The sequence below is a fragment of the Centruroides vittatus genome, unplaced genomic scaffold (assembly GCF_030686945.1).
Source record: "Centruroides vittatus isolate TY-2023 unplaced genomic scaffold, ASM3068694v2 contig_914, whole genome shotgun sequence".
In the NCBI taxonomy this organism is placed as follows: domain Eukaryota; kingdom Metazoa; phylum Arthropoda; class Arachnida; order Scorpiones; family Buthidae; genus Centruroides; species Centruroides vittatus.
The window spans coordinates 210,282-233,012 of record NW_027122603.1 but is presented as its reverse complement, the minus strand read 5'-3'; the positions used below and the strand labels follow the sequence as shown (position 1 = coordinate 233,012).

Sequence of the window (22,731 nt, the reverse complement as noted above, 5' to 3'; positions counted from 1 at the left end):
CTTGTAATATTTTAACTGTGCTGTTAGTAAATTGAATTTACATCTAATGTTATCATAATGTAAGACTAATATAATATAATAACAATCGGAAAAAAATTAAAAAGTTAAATTTTTCTATATATTCAGTAAAAGAAGTTATATTATTTCGAAAAGAAATAAGTATATTAATAATTATATATTAAAAATATTAACGAATACAATAAATCTAATTTTAGAAATTTTATAATTTATGCTCTGACTTCTGACGTCATTTTCGTCTGCGGACCCGTGCGGTCCTGTCACGTTTTGAAGTCGGCGATTGGGACATGGCTTCCATTTCGTTAAGTCGGTTGAAATTTTTCATGGAAAACGATTGAAAATAAAGCGCTCTGACATTACAAGCATGTGCATATACCTATTGAGGTAAAACTAAATGTTTCGGATCGATTCTAGAATTTTACTTTTTTCAACTGCAAGCATAATTGAAATAAATATTTAAGCGGCCGTTAGGCTTAAATGTATTCAATTTAAAATAATATATAATAATTGATTATTTTTTTTGCTTCGAAGTTTCGATCACAATACTAAGAAGTGTTGATTTTTGATATGGTATACTCACATCGATGTTAATTGAAAAAATAAAATTTTCAGTTACATGAGATTTTTCCAACTGTTTAAATTATTTTAATTAGTTAATTTGATAAATTTCTAGTTTAGACCCACGTATTTTTTTCCCCGAAAGAATTTAAGCATACTTAAGCCGATAAAATTCATATCGATTCCATTGAAAATAATAATTTGCAACATCCTGTGGAGTTTAAGTTAAAGATCACATCAGTTTTTTTTCTTATTGAAAAACACAATAATGTAATTTTATTACTTTTTTTTTAATATTTTGCTTTGAAATACAGTTTACTAGCATTTGATAATTACATTTATAAACAGTTCATTGCCTTAAGCTGATGTAATGAAAAATAATTGTAATTCTGAATAAAATGAATCGAAGATTGTTAATGTCGGAGATGATTAAACCGAATAGCAATTGGATTTTGTGAAAAAGCACGTATATCTGTTGTCATTCTATTATTTAATTATTATGTCAGACTTACTAGGATTTCTCGAGTGTTAAAAGAAAGCCTTCAAATTTTTTTTTATCCGGAAATATTATTTGCATTATATAATATTTATATATGGTATATTTGTGTTTGTGTATGTGCATGCACAGAGTGATTAAAATGTAATGTATATAATAGATTGCTTATTATTTTAATTGAAATTAAATTAAAGAATTGTTATATTATACTTTTAACACAATAAAAATATTTTAGAACATTTGTAAAAGTATTTTGAAAATTATACTTATTTATTTATATTTTAATTTCAGTTTGTTTATTTTGTTTTTGGTTGGATTAGATTTTATTTGTTGAATTGTCTCCAACTTTTTATTATATAATTTATAGTAACACTTTATTGCTATTGATTGTAATCCAAAGTTGTGATTAATTAGAATATTTCATAATTTAACATAATAACAACTATAAAACATTTAAATTATACAATACTTTTTTCTGTAAATTAGAATGGAAATTTATTTATTTAATATTTTTTAGATTTTTAGGAACTTGTAAAGATCAGAATTAAGTTTTAATAGTCACATTGATAATATAGAATGATATATATTAATTTTATATCATATATTTTTGTAAAATGCATGATATAAAATTATGTACTTATATGATATCCATTTTTCTTTTAAAATAATGTTAATAGATTTTAAAAAAATGTTAACAGTAGTACTATAATGTCATAAGTAAACTAAATATATTGAAAATAAAACTGATATCACAATATATATACATAAAAGCTATTTTCTACTTTCATAATTTGAATTATTACTTTTATTTTTATCAATAAAAACAAACATTTTGATAACAAGTAACATTAGTACTGGTATATAAGAAAATGTTTATTTCCAGACTATAGTTTATATACTGAACTGACATTTCACATTATCACATAAAAATATGTACCTGTTTTTCTGAGCTTTTTCAAATATTGTAAAATTGAGTTTTATAAAGTTTGTTTTAGACTCTATTTATGTATTAAATTTAAAATATATTCTGGGATAGTCAGTTTCCTTCACCACCAAAAAAAGTGTCTGACTCAAGCAGATAATAAATGAAATTACTCTTCCATTGATTTTGATGTTTTAGAATTAGATAAATAATTTATTTGCCAGTTTATTGAATTGTTGTAAAAATGCTAATAAATTAAATATAAATATATAGTAATTTTTATATCTTAATAACCATACTATAGAGCTAGTGGAAGGAACGACGAAACTAGATCGAGGCGCCTCTAGCGGTGACGCCGAGTAACAGAATCGGGGCTACAAAGCCGGCACCAGTGTTGTTCCACCTAATACTTTTGTACTAATCTAATATCTTTTTACTTGTTCCAGTACCAAGATACCCAACACCATTTTCTTAGTACTATTTATGAAATCCTATTTATAATATCTTTCCTTTCAATTTAGTACCTTTCAAAACATTCATTTTAATTCTATATTTCTATATTTTTCTACTTTACTTTGGCAGTAAATAGATGTTTTTATTGCTTCCTCATTCAAGTGCAGCAGTTGAACGTATTTTTTTGCAATTAAATTTAATAAAAATTAAACTACAAAATCGAGTTTTTAAAAGCAACAATGATAAAATGTTACACTTGGAAACCATCATCTGCTTCAACCATACAAAAACATTCTAGTGAGGAAGATTCTGATGACGACGATCTTACCAGTGATTTTTCAATGCGATAATTTTAAAGTTCAGTACTTCATGTTCATTTCTTTTGTTTCATCATTTTGTTCATTTGATTGTTGTTGAGGAATAATAGTATTCTTGCAACATATGAATTTATCCTGTATGAATTTTGTATGTTACATGTAAAACTATGTATATTTTAATAAATAGAAATTTGATAAATTCTAAATTTATATATTATTTATAAGTATATATTTAATAATATATAATATATACATACATTCTGCAGTTTAAGGTCAAAGTAATGCCTGCATTAGTCAATACAGTCACTTCTCGACTTACGACGGGGTTTGGTTCCGCAACTTCGGACGTAAGTCAAGAAGTGACTGTACTTCAACAAAACAGTTAGCCATCTTACACAAGCACACGCGAAGGGTAACTAACTACAGAACAAAACTAAAGATGACGCAATCAATCGCCAAAAGCGTGCAAGATATATATGTATATGATATATTATATATTCCACAAAACCTATAAAAAATTGATACATTTTAAAAATTTTTTAATGAAATTTTTCGTCATAAGTGCGAATGGTCGTAACTTGAGAAGTGACTGTAGATCATGGGACTGAGCAGTATTAATATTCTTATATTTATTATACTCTTAATTTTGTACAATTTAAAGGGTGGTGTGGAAGAAGTAAACTATACAGGGTGGGCCAGCGAAAACGAAACAGCAGAGTGTTCGTGTTCGTCCAAGCAAAGCGCTCGGACAAGTCGATTTTACTCTCGAGGGGACATCTTTTGCAATGAAGTTTTTGTGATTCTGAATATTAACTAAACAAACATTTTTTTCAAAATAAATGCTTGTTTAGTTAATACAAAATAAATGAGTTTTTAAAATTTTTTGTTGTCTGTTGCATTCAGAATCGCAAAAACTTTATTGCAAAAGATGTCCCCTCGAGAGTAAAATCGACCTGTCCGAGCGCTTTGCTTGGACGAACACGAACACTCTGCCGTTTCGTTTTCGCTGGCCCACCCTGTATATCTATTTCATGGTAAATAATGAAATTTGTAATTAACCATATATATAAAGGAACTTCAATAAGGACCATAGCAATAGCTAATAGTATTGTATTAATAGGGAAATTCTGATCCTCATTTCCTCAAAATACTAATTTTGCTTCTTACTCCTTTCTTCCACAGATCTCGTAAATTCAAATATCACATCATATGCCAATTAATATCTGTCAGATTAACAAAATAACATAAAAAAAGAAAATTACTAAACTTTACATTAGAGAACTAAATTTAAAATAGAGCCAACTAAGGTTAACAGGAGATTGGAGATTGGTTAGAATGCAACACATCATTATGTAATTAACCTCAGGAATTAAATAATGAATTCTATATTTTGTGAAAATATGTCAATTTTTCCATGGAATCCAAATCATTTTATATTACAATATTATTGTTTAGCAGTCTGTTCCATGCTATATACCAGGTTTGTTTTTTAAGTAAGTACCGTTTTGATATTAAAAAAAACAACTGCAATTTTTTAAATAATTTTTTTCTTACATGAAAGCCTGTACCTTAATCTACTTTTCAACATAATTTCTTCCAATATAAAGGCACTTTTCATATTGTACAACCATCTTCTGAATTCCATCCTCATAGAAACCTGCTGCTGGGTTCATCGAGCCACGTGTGGACGGACATTGTCATGAAGCTAAACAATCCCTTACTGAGCTTGCCATACTTTTTATTTTGGATGATGAAATCGTACAGCATCTGTTTTCTTGAACTTTTGCAACAACTTTCTGCACCAAGTCTTCAGTAATGACAGACGGTTACTCACTACGCTCCTCGTCATGGACATTAGTATGGCTATCTTTAAATGCTCTAACCCATTTTCTTACCATTCCATTGCTCGTAATGTTTTTCCATACACCTTGCTAATCTGCTGATGAATGTCAGCCACTTTCACGTCTTTTGCATTAAAAAACGAATCGCTGTGCATGCTTCTCAATTGGTAGGATTTTCAATTGTCTGACACATTTTAAACACAAATAAACGTAAAACGAATGAATGCTTCCGTAATTGCGTCTGTGGCTAGCCAACAAATGTAGGTACTCAGCACACATTCACAGAACACCAACCATAGCACTGCGGAGTCCTATTTTAAAACATTACTTACTTAAAAAACATGCCACGTATTATATTTCCTTTAGATCAGTGTTTCCCAACCTTTTTTGTGCTATGCCCCACTTAAGCCTTTCTAAAGTTCTTATGCCCCCCAACATATACATTGAACTCTTTTGGAAGGTCTCTCGTTGTCATGTTTGTTGAAGTTTTTCTTGCACTTAATTGCCATACTGTTTTATTGTAACCACAATAAAACCCAATCCTTTCATCAGTCTTTTGCACTTTCCAGTCATCGCCAAATGTGACCTGGAACACCACAACTCACGTCTGCCCACCTTGAGGTCTGGGCAAAGAATGTCCTTTCTCCTCTTTCACCGACCTCAGGGCTTTGTTCATCTATTTGTTCTCAGTGGTTCCCAGAATTGTTAATCCCACCCCAAGGAAAAAGGGTTATAACGGGAAGCTCTAGAAGGAAAGGGAAACAAAGAACAAATAAAACTAAAACTAACTTAAATCAATATTTACAATAAATATGGCATACAGGCAGCTATACAGTTAACTTAAACTCTAGATGAGTCCATTTTCGAATTGCCCCCCTTAACAATCAAATTGCCCCTCTGTGGGGCATGGGCTCCACGTTGGGAAACACTGCTTTAGATTATGAAACATTTTCTGGAGATAATTGGATATCTAAATTATTATTATTCAATGAATTGAAGTAATATGATTTAGTGTTTTTAATTCATACATATAGTAAAAGCATTTTTCTGATTAGATTAGAAATTTACATTTCATCATTTATTGAACTCAGGCACTGTCTTTAGAATTATTAGAGTAAGTTCTTACTTAACATACATTGATAGTTTCTTGGAGGTTGCAATGTGAAGAGCAATGACATAACAAATTTGATTTTACCATAGGTTAAATGATATAAACAAGAGTAAAGTTTCCTATTGGTTCATATTTTCAACCTCTAGCATTTATTTAATTCCCAACTCAGAATCAATTTTATTATATTTAAAAAAAATTAATAATAATTATAAATGATTATAAACATTTGTATCTTTTTCTCAACAGTGTTAGGTGGAATGATGTTAAGTAGGGACTTTTATTTTTATTTTGTAATGTTTTCAAAGTACTTTTTAATTCAGCTTTAGCAAAAACTATATTAAAAAAATCAAATTCAGATATTTACACTCCAAATGTATATATATTGATTTGAACTTTATTTTCCTGTGAATAAATATTTAATAATTATTTTCTATTATTCATATCCAAATGTGTGTTATTTAATACATTTAATATATAACATCTCATTATAATTACGAGGGTAATCCCAAAAGTAAGGTCTCCTATTTTTTTAAAAATACAAAGAAATGTTTATTTTCAATAATGTTTACATCATTTTAAAGCTTGAATATTTATCTATTTTTCTACATAACTGTCATTTCAGTTGATGCATTTTTGTATGCCCATGTCACATCAACTTGCCGCCATGTTGTGGGACCCATCTTGTGCACACCTTTTGATATTACAACTTTTCTGTTAAAATCCTGTGATTGGTGCATCGGGAAACTCCAAGAACGAAAATGCAAGAGATCATCCAGAGTGATTCGCCGATCTTCACACATGGTTTGTTCAACCTTCACGATTGTCTCGTCAGAAATTGACAGTCTCCTGCTTCTTTCTTTGTCATGAATTTCAGTATGATCAGCTGCAAACTCCCTGCACCACTTGAGGACGTTTTTGACATCTATGCATGACTCGCCACAAACTTCTGTCAATTGGTGATAAATTTCAATTGGTTTAACATGACATGGTGGTGAGCTGGTATGACATGGACATACAAAAATTGCCACAGCACATACAAAAATGCATCGACCAAAATGGCAATTATGTAGAAAAATAGATGAAGGTTCAAGCTTTAAAATAATATGAACATTATTGAAAATAAATGTTTTTCTTTGTATTTTTAAAAAAATAGGAGACCTTACTTTTGGGATTACCCTCATATAAATATGTAAAATGAAACTTTCTTCTTTTTTAGTTTTCTGCTAGTTACAGCAGGTCCAGTGAGCACCACCTCTCTTTTTCCATACTACTCTATCCTGCATTCTTGTGTTTAGCTCCTTATACTACCATCTTTTAAGCCATCCAGCATTTTAATTCTCCTTCTCCCTTGTTTCTTTCTGCCTGCAGCTATTCCTTCCATAATGTCATTCTATAAGCCTTCCTCTAAATCATGTGTCCCATCAATTAGCTTTTCACCTTTTTATTGTCTTTACTATGCTCTTTTTTTTGCCCACTCTTCTTAAGACTTCCTCATTTCTCACCTTATTGCTCCATCTGGCTGTCTCTATTCTTTTTCAAAGCCACATCTCCAGGGCCTCTATTCTCCTAATGTCACATTGTCTCAAGGTCCAAGTTTCAGCATCAGAGGAAAACATTCTGGATGTAGCATTTGACCAGTCTTTTTCTTAATTCTAATTTCAGAGGCCCATACAAAATTGTTTTCATTTGGCTAAATGCCTCTTTTACCATACCAATTCTTTTCTTGAATTTTTTCCCAATTCTGCACTCAGTTAAGCCAAGTATCCAGGTATCTAAACTTGTTCCACTTTGTCACCATTTATGTAGATGTCGACCTTTTTTTTCTTTTCTCTGACCCAAAGTACTTTGGTTTTGTTAACATTAATTTTCATTTTGAAGGCCACACATTCCCTCTAGTTCACTCAAGATCTTTCTCATTTTATTCTTGCTCTCTGTCAGAATTGCCATATCATCAGTATATCTTAGGCACTGAATCTGCCTTTCTCATCTAGATATGTATATGTTGAAAAGAAGCAGTGATAAGCAACACCTCTGCCTAACACCCTATTCAATCTTGATTTTTTCACTGTATTGACCATCCACTTTAACTACTGCTCTCTGATATTTGTACAAGCTTAGTATTAATCTGTTCTTCCAATCTATTCCTTTCTTTCTCGAAATGCCCATCAGTCTTTTCCAGTCAATTTTGTCAAATGCCTTCTCTAGATCTTTAAATGAGTTGTAACCCTTGTAAAACTTTCTTTGACAGTTCTGTACTTGAAACATATACATTAAATGTTTCTTAATACATTTAATGTATAACATCTCATTGGGCCACAATTTTCAAATTGTAGACCTATAAGTTCCCACTGTTGTTTGTTCGTCTGTATTTCCTTAATCTTGAGAATAGAGTTAGATAGATGAAATCAGAGACCAGATATGGAAACCTTAGGGGCAAGAGGCCCCAATTAACTATACATAAACTTCTGATGCAAATGGAAGTCACATTATTTCAATTCAAAACTTTTCCCTGAAAGCAGTTACTAGATGACTGGAATGACTATTGTTAAAGTAAAAGTAAGATGTACAGGGGCAAGACACTTCAGTACTAATTTGAGGTGGTGAATATATTTTAAAAATATATGCTCGCCACCTCAAAAAATATTTAAAAATACATGCTGTTTAAATTAAATAAATTAGAAATATGATTGTAACAATAAATATTTGCTCATTATAATTATATACATGTTAGAAACTAATAGAAATTTATATAAAAGTATAAAAATTTATTTTTTTAAAATTATTAATTATAAAGGATTTCTTTATCCTTTATAATATTAATTATAAAGGATATTCTTGTAAAAACCAATCTGAAATGTATAAAGCCACATGTTTTATTCATATACTAATTTTGCATTTTCATTTCTTTACATTTTTATAAGTAATTCTCTTGCAGAAGTTGCTTATATAATTCCCTTTACTTAAATCATTTCTATTTTATTCATTTTCAACTATTTTGTCACTCATACTTTATCTATTACAGTACTTAGTTTGATATATTCTGTTCTTAATTGATATCTATCTTTCTGAAATATTTTATAATCTATTTTTTCTATATATATATACACACATATACATACAATCAATTTATCAGTAAAATCCTTTACTATTATATAAAGAAAACATCTATGAGTTTAATGTTCAATAATTTAACAACAAATGTAAAATTTGTTTTGATTATAATTGGGCAGATTCAGACTATTATCCTACAGGGTGTAATACCATTTAAAAACAAAAATAAGGGAAATTGAATTAAATGAAGTTGTTTATTATATCCAAGTTTAAAAAAGCAGTAATATACACAGTTCCTTCATTCTTCACTATCTTTTGATGCACTTCAAGGTAGAGTGGGTAGCTCCAACTCTGCAAGCCTGGAATATATCATACAAAATAGCACCTTTAAATTGAACCTTAAATTCCAGAATAATCAATTGCAAATTCTAATGTTTTTGATCTTCACAGGAGTTCTTCTTCAGGATTTTTTAAATTGGAATGTGGAAATGGAACGTTTTTAAGAATTCACATCCTACAGGGAGTCGAATACAGTATATAGACATCAAAAATACCTTGTAATTTCTGCATTCCACCAAGAAGTTGAATTTGGCTCTAGCTTTTGTTCGTTAGTGGGTAGTTCCTGATTGAAATGGTTTCATATTCAGAATCATTCCAGACCAAATATTGAGGCATTCTCTTGCTCTCTGATGGAGGCAGTGCCATCAACTTCAATTACTTTGTCTTTTCACAATAATATATTAGAAATTAAAATTTACTTTAAATACCTGTATGGGTTGTATATTTATTAAATCATAGTGGTAACAAATGAAGTTTTAACATGATATACTTAAATAAAGCTAAATATAAATATATTCAGAGTTTTTGAAATAATTTCTCAGCTCTGTTTTTGCATTCAGTAGTTTTTTCAAAAGCACACGTGTTTTTCATCATAAAATTATTCACTTATTTTTTTATAAAACAATAATTAGTGAGTATTTTAAAAGTAAATATTAATTCTGTTATGATAAAAATGTCTGAGAAGCCATCATTAACTACTGAACGTTTAATAATTTGACTGAGTTTATTTACTGTTTTTTTTTTTTCCCTCTCCCAAGTTTCTTTACAAGAATAATACCTAAATAGGGACCATTTCTCACAAAAGTTCTCCAAGGAAGTGTTTCTCAACTTTTTTCTCAACATGGACTGGTAAAATTATGAATAATTTTACATTGACTGGTAATTTCATGTGACTACGAATTATGCTTATGTATGGTAACTCTAGATAAGCATATATAACAAAATATGTACAGTAACTTTAGATTACAATTTAATATATTGTATATTTTTCCATTGCATTAAAACAATAATCCTATCAAGATATGATTCTACCACCCTAGTTAGGAAAATAGGGTGGTAGAATCATATCTTGATAGGATTTTGTAATGATCCTTGTAAAACTTTGACAGTTCTGCACTTGAAACAGTTCCATCAATTCCAGTTCTAAAAATGGAACTAGATTGACCATTTCTATTCTGAGGCATCTGTTATTTGCATACTCACTGGCCAGCTTGAAGTAAAAAAACATGTGACACTTGGTGTGTTTTAGAGCTTATTAATTAAATGCACTCATACGTTCCTACCTAAATCATATTCATATGATCACCCCTCCCTAATTCATCACTCATTACAACAGCATTTGTTTTCTTTTGATAAAATCTCAGAAGGCACTCTTAGTAAAGATGCAGTTAATAGAATATCATTAGATTTAATCAGAAGACTGGATTTAACTAAAATCAAACTATCAATTAAAAACAACTGATTCTATTGTTGAACTGTTTTTAAATTGATAAAAATTACAAAATATGTCCACTAGAAAAAATTATATTGCTATCTTTTGGAGGTAACTAAATAGTTAAACTGATTAATCATAATTAGAATTTATTTTTTGAGTATTAAGTTAATTGTTTTCAATCTTCATAATCTCTTTTGTCTTACTTTGTTGATCTATTTATTTGTTTAATCTATTTGTTATTAATGAGAACAAGAAAAAAAAGAGAAAAATGAAATTGATATTGACAGAGAAATGATTTCTTTCTATAAACTGAGACAATTTCATCTGAAAAGAACAAACTTTTAGTACTCCATTAATTAAGTGTTGAATTGAAAAGTTTCTATGGAAAAAAATAACATTATAAAGCCGGATGTGTTAGTTTTTATTTAAATGTATGCTTGAGCACTAGAGTTCATTTTCAATACTTGTCACTTTAGTTAGAATTTGATTATAGATCTTATTTGACATTAATTTGTCTAATATGTCACTGAGTCACGGCTCATTGTTTGGGTACAATAAAGCATTTCTCTTATTTTGAATAATATCTTTCAACGTAACATTCTTGGAGAATTTTTATAGATTAGGAATATGTTAGTCTTGCCATTGAATTGTAGAGAGCAGTTATATCAGATAGTTTCATTGTCTCTAGAGATTAGCATCTTTTGACTGTGGAATATCTTAAATGAAATGTATTGTAAATATTGTCAACATTTTCAAGCATCTCTAATATATGTTGCATCAAAAGACTTTTGTGCTTACATATCAGAATTAAAGTTATGGATAAATGCAAAAGAAGCAATAATGAAAAATGTAAACCAGGAAAAATTCATCCACATAAAATGTGAAATACATGAATATGTTTAAGTCAAAATTTGAGTCAAAATGAATATAAATTTTAGAAAGAGTTGTTGAGTGTGAATTCTTCGATTACACCAGTACAAAAGTCAAACTTTTTAGAAATATATTGTGAAATTATGAAATCCTGGATATTAGGTCTGTGATGCTATATACTAAGGATGCTGTCAATATACCTTGTATAAAGAAGAATGTGTTGTTGAAAGGAAGGCAGGATGTTTTTTTTTTAATTATTGAATTACCAATAACATCAATGCAAATGTAACCCAAAAAAGCCAGGCAAATTTTAACATTTGTCTTTAAGGGTAGATGTTGCTTTATCTACTGCAGTGTTGAGATGTTTGTTTTGTGTGCTGTCTGTGCTACACTTCAGTTCAAAGGTGTATGTAAATCTTTGAAACTGCACTAGTAGGGATGTATTGTCAGTTATTCCTTCTAAACTTCAGTGATGTAGCAGAGAGTGTAAACAAACAGTTGTGCTTTCTTCTACTAATATCCATTTTTTTTTTAACAATTGAAATTTATTTATGAGTAATTAAAAGTAAACTAAAGCCAGTCATTGCATAAGTGTAAATTTAAACCATACAGCCCATGTTTTGAATATATAATAATACAATAAAATATGATTTTCTCTTTCACATTTATATGAAACTAATGACTCAAACATTGATTATTATTCATATAATAGATTTGACAGTCGTATACTATAAAATATAATTTTGTGTATTCTTGTGTTGCAGTTTTATTCAAATAATATTCAGTATTTCTTAATCTTTTTAGTTGCACCCCTTAAAATTTTTAGCTCTACTAAGCTCTGAATCAAGATATAACTAATATAAAACCATATTCATTATACTTTGAATTAGAAAGAAAATTATTTGCATGTTATTTTTAGGAAAGCTAAAACTAAGTAATTAGACATCATAATAATGTACAGTAGTAGAACAAAAAAAATCTTTTATTCATTCATGTTAAAATTAAACTTTTTCCTAATGATGTCAAAAAATATCAGGTTATTCATCCATGTGGAACTAATATAATATTTACTCCTTTCTAAACTGCACTTGCACTTTTATAAAATACTCATTCAAAAACCTTTTAGTGCAGTATATATAATTTTTTTAACATTTTCAATCATTTTAAATGAAAAAAAACATGAAAAACATTCTAATAAGAACAAATGCCTAACTGTTTTTTAGAATGTTTTTTAAAAGCTCATACCGTTATTAACAAAAATAATTCCATAAATAAATAAATAAATAATCAAATAAATACATACAATAAAATAAAACAAAACTATGTTAAAATAAATCAAAATATATTCATAAATAAATAAAATAATAATGAAACTTCAATCATTAGTGATACGCAGCAAAGCTTTCTATGCTCCCAGAGTTCTGCACTCTGTATTATTTTAGCATTGTTCCATAGAACAGAAATCAATTGGGGGTCAACCAGTACATATGTTGCTAATGCTGTGCTATAGCTGGATTTATTGATGTCATTTTTATGTTCCTTTATTCTCTCTGTTAACGATCTCCTAGTAGCCCCTATATAACATAATTTCTTTTCTTCTTCTGCAGTCCATTATGGTGATTATGTAAACTCTTGGAGTGTAATATGGATCTATTGGTTCTTTGTCATTATGCAGTAATCTATATATTATAGGATTCCTTTTAAATGTTATCTTTCTCTCTGTAGCTTTATTTAACTTTTTGTACGTATTATAGAGGTGAGCCCTATACTTCATGACTGTAATTATCATTATTTGTTTCTTTCCTTGTGTTTTTCTTTTCTTTTCTTGCATATATCTTTATTATATCTTCCATATTCTTACATTTATATCCATATCAATGCCTCATAGTTTTGACATATTCCAGTTCCTTATCTCTGTCTTGTATATTGACAGTGTTTATGGGCTCTTCTTATCTAGTTTCTGAAGGCTGCTAACTTGTACTAACTGCTAACTGTGTTCATTGAGTCATTGGATGCCCATGGAATTAAAAATGGATTATATGTTGGTTTCCTGAAGATGCTTGTATTAATCATCCCTTCTTTAAGCCTAAGCTCTGTCTAAAAAATGTGCAATCCTATTACTTTCTTGTTTCAATCCTATTTTTAGACCTTATGAATTCATGTTGATGAAGTTCACTATGTTAGGCCTCCTTCTCTATATTATTAATACATTATCTCTATACCTGGTGTACAGAATGATTTTTTCATTGCATTTTGGTGAGACATTATCTTCTAACATCATTACAACCATTTCATGTAGTGTCCCAGAAAGCAGACTCCCCATTGGAACCCCTCTATTCTGTATATATGTCATGTCATTGGAAGAAAATAAAGAATATGAAACAATATGTGCCAACTCCAGTATTTGTGGAAACAATTTCATTCAAGTTTCTGATCTTTCTATCAGGAAATCTCATAGGTGGCAAAAATGTGGTTCTAGCTTTATTGATGTGCACAGTGCTCGATTTTGAGGACTTGTACTCAAGGTTTCTGTTCTATGGAACAATACTGAAATAATACAAAGTGTGCAGAAAATAACAACAAATAAATATGCAGAATTCTGTCACGTACAAGGTTATGTTGAAGGAACAGGCAATTAACTTCAAGGACGTTAACGTAATTCTGGCAGCATGGAAAACTTTGTTGCATAGCACTACTCATTGAAGTTTCAATATTATTTTATTTATTTACCAATGTATTTTGGTTTATTTTAATGTAGTTTTGTTTTATTTTATTGTATGTATTAATTTGATTATTTATTTATGGAATTATTTATGTTAATAACAATATGAACTTTTAAAAAAAATTCTAAAAAATAGTTAGATGTTTGTTCTTATTAGAATGTTTTTCCATAAGATCATTTTAAGATATTCTAACATTTTTGATCATTTTAAATGATCAAAAATGTTAGAATAAAGTTATATATTTTTGTAAATGGCAAAGAACCTGATGAAGGTTGAAAACGTTAGTTCAGTGACTATCTTCATTGTGTACTGGAAATCTAAAGGTTGTAGAAGATATATTTAAGCTTATATGTACCAGTATTTATTAGTGAGAATTGTTTCTAAAGTTATATATACTGCATATTTATGCTTAAATTGTCAACTAGGACTTGATTTATTACTAGGACTTATTATACTGGATAACTGGTTCTGCAAGTTAAATAATCAAATCAGAAAAAACAGGTGATAAATAAAAGAATGTTTTTTCTGATTTGATTATTTAACTTGCAGAACCAGTTATCCAGTATAATAAGTCCTAGTTAATAAATCAAGTCCTAGTTGACAATTTAAGTATAAATACATAAGTTAGGATACAAAGGCATAAAAGTTATATATGCCTTAATATATACTGCATTAAAAGGTTTTTAGTGAGTACTAATATAATAGTTTTGACTAATTATCAAAAATAACATAGATAGCTTGTAAATCATGAATACATGATCTATATGAATAAAATTGGGAAGTTTAAATATTAAACATATTTAAATATAAATTTTATAAAATATATTAAATATTTAAATTTTTGTGTGTTTAAATGATGATTAATATTCTTTCAGAAATTTGGATATTTTAATGTCAAGATTGAACGAAAATGAAATGAATTAAGTTAACTATTAATAAACTTAATAATTTTAGAGAAACAAAAATTTATTATATGATCAATGAAAGAAGAAAAAAAAACTTTTAAGAGATATTTTATTTGTATTTTTAAAATTCCCAAGATGTATTTTTGAGAGTCCCAATAATTAGGCCCAATGTATTTTTAAGAGTCCCAATAATTTAAAAATATTACTGAAATTTTGTAAAATATTATTGAAAGTTACAAAAAATAATTATTGATGTAATAATCAATAAAATATAAATAACTCTAGATGTCAAATACAAATATAAAAAGCTAGGCTACACAACTGTGTCTTATTTTACAGAAAAAGATTTGTTTTCCAAGTACTTTTCATGGTTTATAACTGTCCTCTACAGGCAATATCATTCATAGAGAACAGAATGTTTAACTTCAAGAAATAGAACATTTTCGAATTGTATCTTGCACATAAGCATGTAACTTAAATTACATATATAAAAATTACAAAATTATACAATATTACAAAAATAACCATGATATTCCTTTGTATATTACTTTGATTGATTACTTGATTTGAGAAAACAACATATGAGAAGACAACCTGCTTAGAGTGCAAATCTAAAATCTATCACTTTACAACTTGAAGATGTTATCACAGCTGTTGTTGAACTGTCCATGAATATTGAATTTGGAGTCTTTGTGTTTTTCAGCAGATTTCATTGCCCCTGCATAAAGTTAGTCTGGTGTGGATTCACAGCCATCTTTATTATTGGATCATTCTTTGAACTAGCTAGTCCCAGTAGGCCTGTGACATGCTCTGTGATGGTGATAACAGAAGTTCAACACTTGTCACATTCCAAATGCAGTAGCGACAATACCTTGAGCAACTACATTCATATAAGAGCATCTCTGTATATTGAATGCTACATACAGTAATTTTTGTGACATTTCATCAATAACAGAGTACAGTAGAGCATCGATTATCCGATCCCCAATTAACCGACCACGTTCTAGTCGGCAAATTCAAATGTCTGCTTGTGATGTGGCGCTACAATATTTGGTTATGTCTTGGCTACTTTAATATTATTTTTGTTAAATTTTTGCATGTTTTAGCTGGCAGCACTGGCTCGACCATGAAAGGAAGGCTAGTATTTAAACCAGGCCTAATACACTATACTAATAATGTATTTTTTCATACTTTTTGGTTATCTGACTTTTCAGTTATCTGACTAACCCTAGTCCCCAATTAAGTCGGATAATTGATGCTCTACTGTAATTGTGTATTTCCTACTGCCTGGCCACCTCATTTTTTGGATCTTAAGCTATGTGATTTTTGATACGGGTACACTTGCAATAGGCCTATATACTTCATAAAGCACTTTTTAAGTTTGGCAGTCCTGATGCACATGAGAAGCATCACAGCATCAATTATGGTTGGCTGTTGAACACATTGTTCATCACTGTCAGGTTTTACACCTTCAGAATGAGTGTCACATTTACCAATGTGACATTGGCTGTGATTGGTTCTATTGGAATATTCAAAGAACATTCCAATTCAAAACCTTTTACCTGAAGAAGATTGATGATGACGATACTTTTGAAAAGAACATGATCTTGTTTAACTAAAATTAATATTAATGCATAATACAGTACTTTTTTAATTGTGATTATTAATTAATTATTGATTGAGAATAAATTATCAATTGCTTTAATAAACATATTTCTCTTAGGAATGAAAAAGAATAGTATACTTTTGCTAACTTCTGGAATGTAACCCTATGTTTTGCATTAGTCTTTTGTTTCATATAGCACAGATTTGCATAACATGGCACTTTTTTGGAACAAAGCTACCTATATATTCTATTAACACAATAGGCTGTACATAATCTGTGCATTTCCTGTGAAGTGTACACCTTAATTTCTAATATGCATTTAAATTTAAAAGACAGCAAAGAGTAAATATATAACACATAGTTACCTTGCTTTGGTTGATAGCACATTATTATCTGTTATACTAAGAGTAAAATGATTGATGCAATTTATGACTGTAAAGTTGAATTTATAACATCACATTCTCACTATGTTACAAATGATTTGTCAGTTTATGTTTTTATACATATGCAGTCAGATAAATCATGAGGTGAGACCAGAAGATTCTATCTGACTTACAATTTTACATAGCAAAATTTCAAATTTTTCTAACTATTGCAAATAAAATCAAATTTACATGCCTAAAACTTGTCTCTACTATTCATAGAATGACAAAACTGTTGTGTAAAGAACAGATTAAAGTAAAAAAATATCATTTATGGATGATCCCTACGACTTTTTCTTAAAATTTATGTCTGATATGAGTTACAGTATGTGTTTTTTAATTCATAATTTTTCTCTCAGAAAATTTTTAGTATGAAAGCTAGATAAGTATAATAATTTAACAAGAAATCCTTATGAATAATTTATAATTAATTTTTGCAATTGTTTTGTCTTATTTTTTTATGTAATGGAATAACATTTACTTTGATTCATTGTTGTCATCTTCCAAATATGGTAAAACCTGTCAATTTGGACAACACTATATCCTGCACACCTTAATACCTTTAACACTTTCACATGAAACCAGACAATCCCTATATTTTTACATGTATATGATAGATAATCTGTCTTGGACATCTCTCTACCTTGAATTTTGGACACTTGTGATTTAAATTGAACATTCACAGAAATTTTCTATACAGATTTCCAGTTTTAAGGTCTCAGTTAAAAGCTTATAAGAAACTTATGACAACATCCTTTTTGTAGCATTTAGGGAGATTTTCCACATTTTTCTGACTATCAATAACCTCATTATTTCTTAGAGACTAGGGCTACTTTGTCCCAAATTGGCTAGTTCAGTCTATTTTTGTATCTGAAAAGTTATGTTGACAATTGGCTATAAATTTGGCTAAGTTTTTTTAGCTTTGGAGGAAAAAATTGGTGACTTTTGTCTGCTGCTTGTTGGCATTCATTGTTTGAATCTACTGTAATTTGTGTTTTAAGACATTTCTGAATCTACATCAGCCTTTGAGTGTAAATTGTATATAAAATTTTTTTTCATATTTTTGTTTCCACTCTATGGACACTAACAAGGCCTATATTTGAACTTATGATGGATTTAGCGAGATTCACAATAAGACAGCTTGCCACTCTCTTTAAATATTCTTGGGTTTGGTGACCAGTTTGGATTCAATTTAGGGTCTTCCAAAGCAGTAAGCTGATTCACCTTAGCCATCTGGCTTTTGTGTGACTATTGCTTACCAGTGGCCATGTGGATAAAGTCACTGAAATGGCCAAGTGGGCAGTGGTTGGCTCCATACAAACAGGCTGGCATGTGCAGTTACCCAGGTTTTCTTCACATGTCTAACATCAGAATAGGAGCCAGTTTATCATAGGTCTTCCTGAGAGATTGCCTAGTCCCTTGGCAGATTGCCCATATGTTTGTCACATTGTCATATCCCATTAAATCATCGTGTGACTATTAGTACTTCTCAAAATATATTATAATGTTTCAGTGTAATAAAGCTGAAACAAGTTAAATGATTGTAATAGTGATTGTTTTCATATTTTAAATGTTAATACTGTACAGTACCCACAGAAAAATCAAAAAGTTGAAAATGTTACGAGGGTCGTTCAATAAGTCCTTAGAAAATCCAATAATGGCGCTCGTAGCATCAAAATTGGCACATTTTTAGTAAGCATCATGGCTCATTGGACAATTGTGAAAATTTCAGTCATATTCATCGCATGGTTTAATTTTTATTGTTGATTGAAGCAAGAAACTTTTGTTTATTTAGAAAAATGGAAAAAAGTGAGTTTCGAGCGGTGATTAAACACTTATATTTAAAAGGCTCAACACCGAAAGAGATCAAAGCTGAGTTGGATGAAGTTCATGGCACATCTGCTCCTGTGTTTGCAACTGTTTACAATTGGGTAAATGAGTTCAAACGTGGCTGTACGTCCACAAAAGATGAACATCGTTCGGGACGTCCAGTGGAAGTGACTACTTCCGAAATGATTGACAAAATCCACGATATGATTTTGAGTGATCGACGAATCAAAGTGCGTGAAATAGTTGAGGCCACAGGCATATCACAAGGTACGGTTTTTTTCTATTTTGCACGAAAAATTGGGTGTGAAAAAATCTCAGCAAGATGGGTGCCACGTTTGCTCTCAGTGGAGAATAAACGTAATTGTGTGGTTGACTCTGAGGCTATTTTGGCACTTTTTTGTCGCAATCCTGATGAGTTTCTGTGTCGATACATAACTGTGGATGAAACATGGATACATTACTATACTCCAGAGACAAAAGAACAGTCAAAACAGTGGGTTTTTGAAGGTGAAAGGGCTCCGAAGAAGGCAAAGACAGCGAAATCGGCCGGGAAGGTGATGGCCACGGTTTTTTGGGATGCATGCGGAATCATCTATACTGATTACTTGGAAAAAGGAAAAACAATAACTGGAGAATATTATGCATCATTATTGCATCGGTTGTGCGAAGAAATCAAGGAAAAATGTCCTCATTTGAAAAAGAAAAAGATCCTCTTCCATCAAGACAATGCATGGGTGCACACCTGTTCAGTTTCGATGACCAAAATCATGGAATTAAAGTTCGAATTATTACAACATCCACCGTATTCACCAGATTTGGCCCCCAGTGACTTTTTTTTGTTTCCAAACTTAAAAAAATGGCTCGACGAACAACGATTCATGTTGAACGAGGAGGTCATCGCTCAAACAGATGCCTATTTTGAGAACCTTCCAAAATCTTACTTTTTAGATGGTTTAAAAAAGTTGGAGAAACGCTTGGAAAAGTGTATAGAGCTTAAAGGAGATTATGTTGAAAAATAAAAAAAAAATCTACTTAAAATAATTTGTTTTTCTATCTTTTTCTAAGGACTTATTGAACGACCCTCGTATTTACTCAAAAACATTCACACATTTTACTTTATACATCTTAGAATAAGCACACTATGCCTGTAAATTTAGATTAATTTCCATGCTTTAAGGACAGAAACTAACTATATCTTGGTCATCTGTCTAAATTGGACATATTCTTATGGAATCTAAGATGTCCAACATAAACTGGTTTTACTGCAATATAAAATAGATTTATTATTTTAGATAAATTGTTCATCTGCATATGTAATAAGTTCCTTTTTTAATTTTGTTTGTTTGGAGATTTGCTTGATTTACCCTCTCATTGCCATTTGTATTTACTCTAGTTGTATGTCTTCTTTGCTATTATTATTTGATTCTGTTATAGTTTCATAGTCCTCTATATTTAATGGCAGATGAATCCCTAATGAATCATCAGCAATAATCTTAGTAGATGAGGTTACTATGTAAAGCATTTACATTACTGTCTCACTTACATACATTACTTATACATACAGTTACAATTATATAGTATATGTATGAAAGTGTATACAGTTAAGTATACATTTTCATATATATACTATATAATTCATACACTTTGTGTTATAATCAGCATTTTGCACACTGTGATGATACTGAACAATGAAGACAGTTGACATGTGCATTGGAAACTGGAAGTTAATAGGGTTGGAAGATTTTTGATTAAAAATCTGTCCTCATATATATAAAACTACAGATAACAAAATAGTTCTTATTTTATCTTATTTTATTATTTTTAATTGCTTTAATAACAGAAATAACAAAGCAACCAAATTACAAATATTAAATACTATAAATAGTTCATAATTTTTAAATTAAAATGAGCTGTTTCTATTGAAATACAAATAAATAAGTTATTTTTAAATTTGTAAAGTTTAGGTGTATCTAAGACCTGTATTCAGTTAGGTGGCTAGGTAAACTTGTTATAGCTTTAATAGTTACTTTACCAACTCTAATCAATGTCAAAAAACAAGCATTTATTCTTTCTTCAAGCCACTTTCTCAATAAATTATGTTTGGATTAACACATAAGTTTGTTTATTTTTAAACATACACAAACAAGATAAAACAGTAAAATAACTGGGAAAAAACTTTGGTTTTGTGATTTGATGGTGATTGTTGAGTTTTTGTAAAGTTTATTTAAGCCTTTAAACATGAAATTGGCCAAAATTGCCTTAATCTATTTGAAACAAAATCTGCTGAAGGCAGTTGTTGGTTTTACTTTACAAACTAATTTTATTTTTAATTTGGTTACGTCCTTCCATGTGGAAGGAAGTAACCAAAATAAACCAAAATGTTCATTTTCATTTAATGGGTAAGACTGAATATTATAGGATGTTTTATTTACCAAATGTTTTGTTAGTTTTGTATATTTAATTTTAACATAGATTAGATTTTATATTATTAAATCTGTTGTTTTTTTAAACATCTTTATAACTGTTTATACTTTTTTTTGTTCATGTTTTGTGTATAATATATTCACTTAATTTTTTAATACATTTTTTTTAATGTTAAAATTTAAAATTTAAACAACGGCAAAAGTAATAGCAGCAAGACAACCACGATTCTTCCTGCCTGCCATTCTTCCACTTAAAACAAATTTGAATTTTTTTACTACTAGGAAGAAGACTGAACCATTTCCCTTCGTTAAAGCCTAGCTTCAGGGGTAAAAACAGTTTTGTATCCAGGTACTGTACATAGGAAGAGGAAATTTTTAGAGTTTAAAGAGTTAAAAAGCATTTCAACAATTGCACATTTATCATAAAATTTATGAAACAATACTGTTGTGGCCACTTAACAAAACATTGGATAAGAAAGAGTGTAGTTTATTTAAGAGAGCACTCACTCATACTTTTTTTTTTCTCTTCTATTTAGCAGGACATTTATTAACAGAGTAATGGATAAGTAGACAGTCTGTTTAAAAGAACATCATGTCAGTGGTATGTTTAGAGCACCAATCTGCATAAGCAAACACTATCCTAAGGAAGATTTATATGGGTCTGTCTTTAATTTTATGATACTAGGGAACATGGTGACATGACACTCTTCACTTATGGTATAATCTGTGTTATATGGAGATTGGTGAAACCTTTCATTGGTCAGTTTTCTAATAAATGGGCAGTCAAGAGATTTCTTACAGAATCATAATGAACGGGTTTTATTGGACACACAAATGAGAAGCAATTAGATATTAAACAGGTATTATAAAATATATATGCAGGGTCGTTGAGAGTTTGTATGGGGGCCTGGAGATAGAGCAGGCCCCTTTTGCCATTTTGCCCCCTTTTTTGTGAACAAATGAAATACATAGAATGTTTTTTTATTAATAAGAAGCAGTTTCAAAGATTTTGCTAGTAAAAAATTAGTAATTTTAGAGGTACTAATTTTATAGGGATAGGAACCAGTTCCCTAAGTTTTCTCAGAGTCTGGGAAAAATACCCAGCTCTCCTTGTCTTGATAGCCTGCATATAAGAACAAACAGTATAGATGACATATATGTCCTCATTCTAAGGGGTCAAGGCAAGAAATGATTATTGATCAGATTTCAGAGGTCACATGACCTTACTTTAAAGTGGTACTGTTCTTATATGCTTTTATTCTGTACATCTTGTTAGAAAGCATTCAGAAATTTTGGTGTAAAGATGTTCATATCTTTTCAGTTAAGCATACAATTGTGTAGTACTTCTGGGAAGAAGTGAAAGTAATGTGAATAGTAAAGATATTGTTTTTGCTGATTATGCACTAGAACA

The 22,731-nt window shown here is 29.7% G+C and overlaps 2 protein-coding genes across 3 annotated transcripts in view; both read left to right on the top strand.

Annotated features, from left to right (window-relative positions):
• Window positions 1-256: 256 nt before the first annotated feature.
• CycY (cyclin Y) overlaps window positions 257-22,731 on the top strand; it is a 47,843-nt gene continuing 25,368 nt past the window's right edge. For both annotated transcript variants that reach the window (XM_067281279.1, XM_067281278.1), the window contains exon 1: window positions 257-402. The gene's annotated coding sequence lies outside the window, so the exon portion shown is untranslated. The remainder of the gene's footprint in view (window positions 403-22,731) is intronic.
• LOC136984353 (histone-lysine N-methyltransferase SETMAR-like) lies at window positions 18,867-19,916 on the top strand. Its single transcript, XM_067281302.1, has one exon. The coding sequence runs from the start codon at window positions 18,867-18,869 to the stop codon at window positions 19,914-19,916; it is 1,050 nt and encodes a 349-aa protein (XP_067137403.1).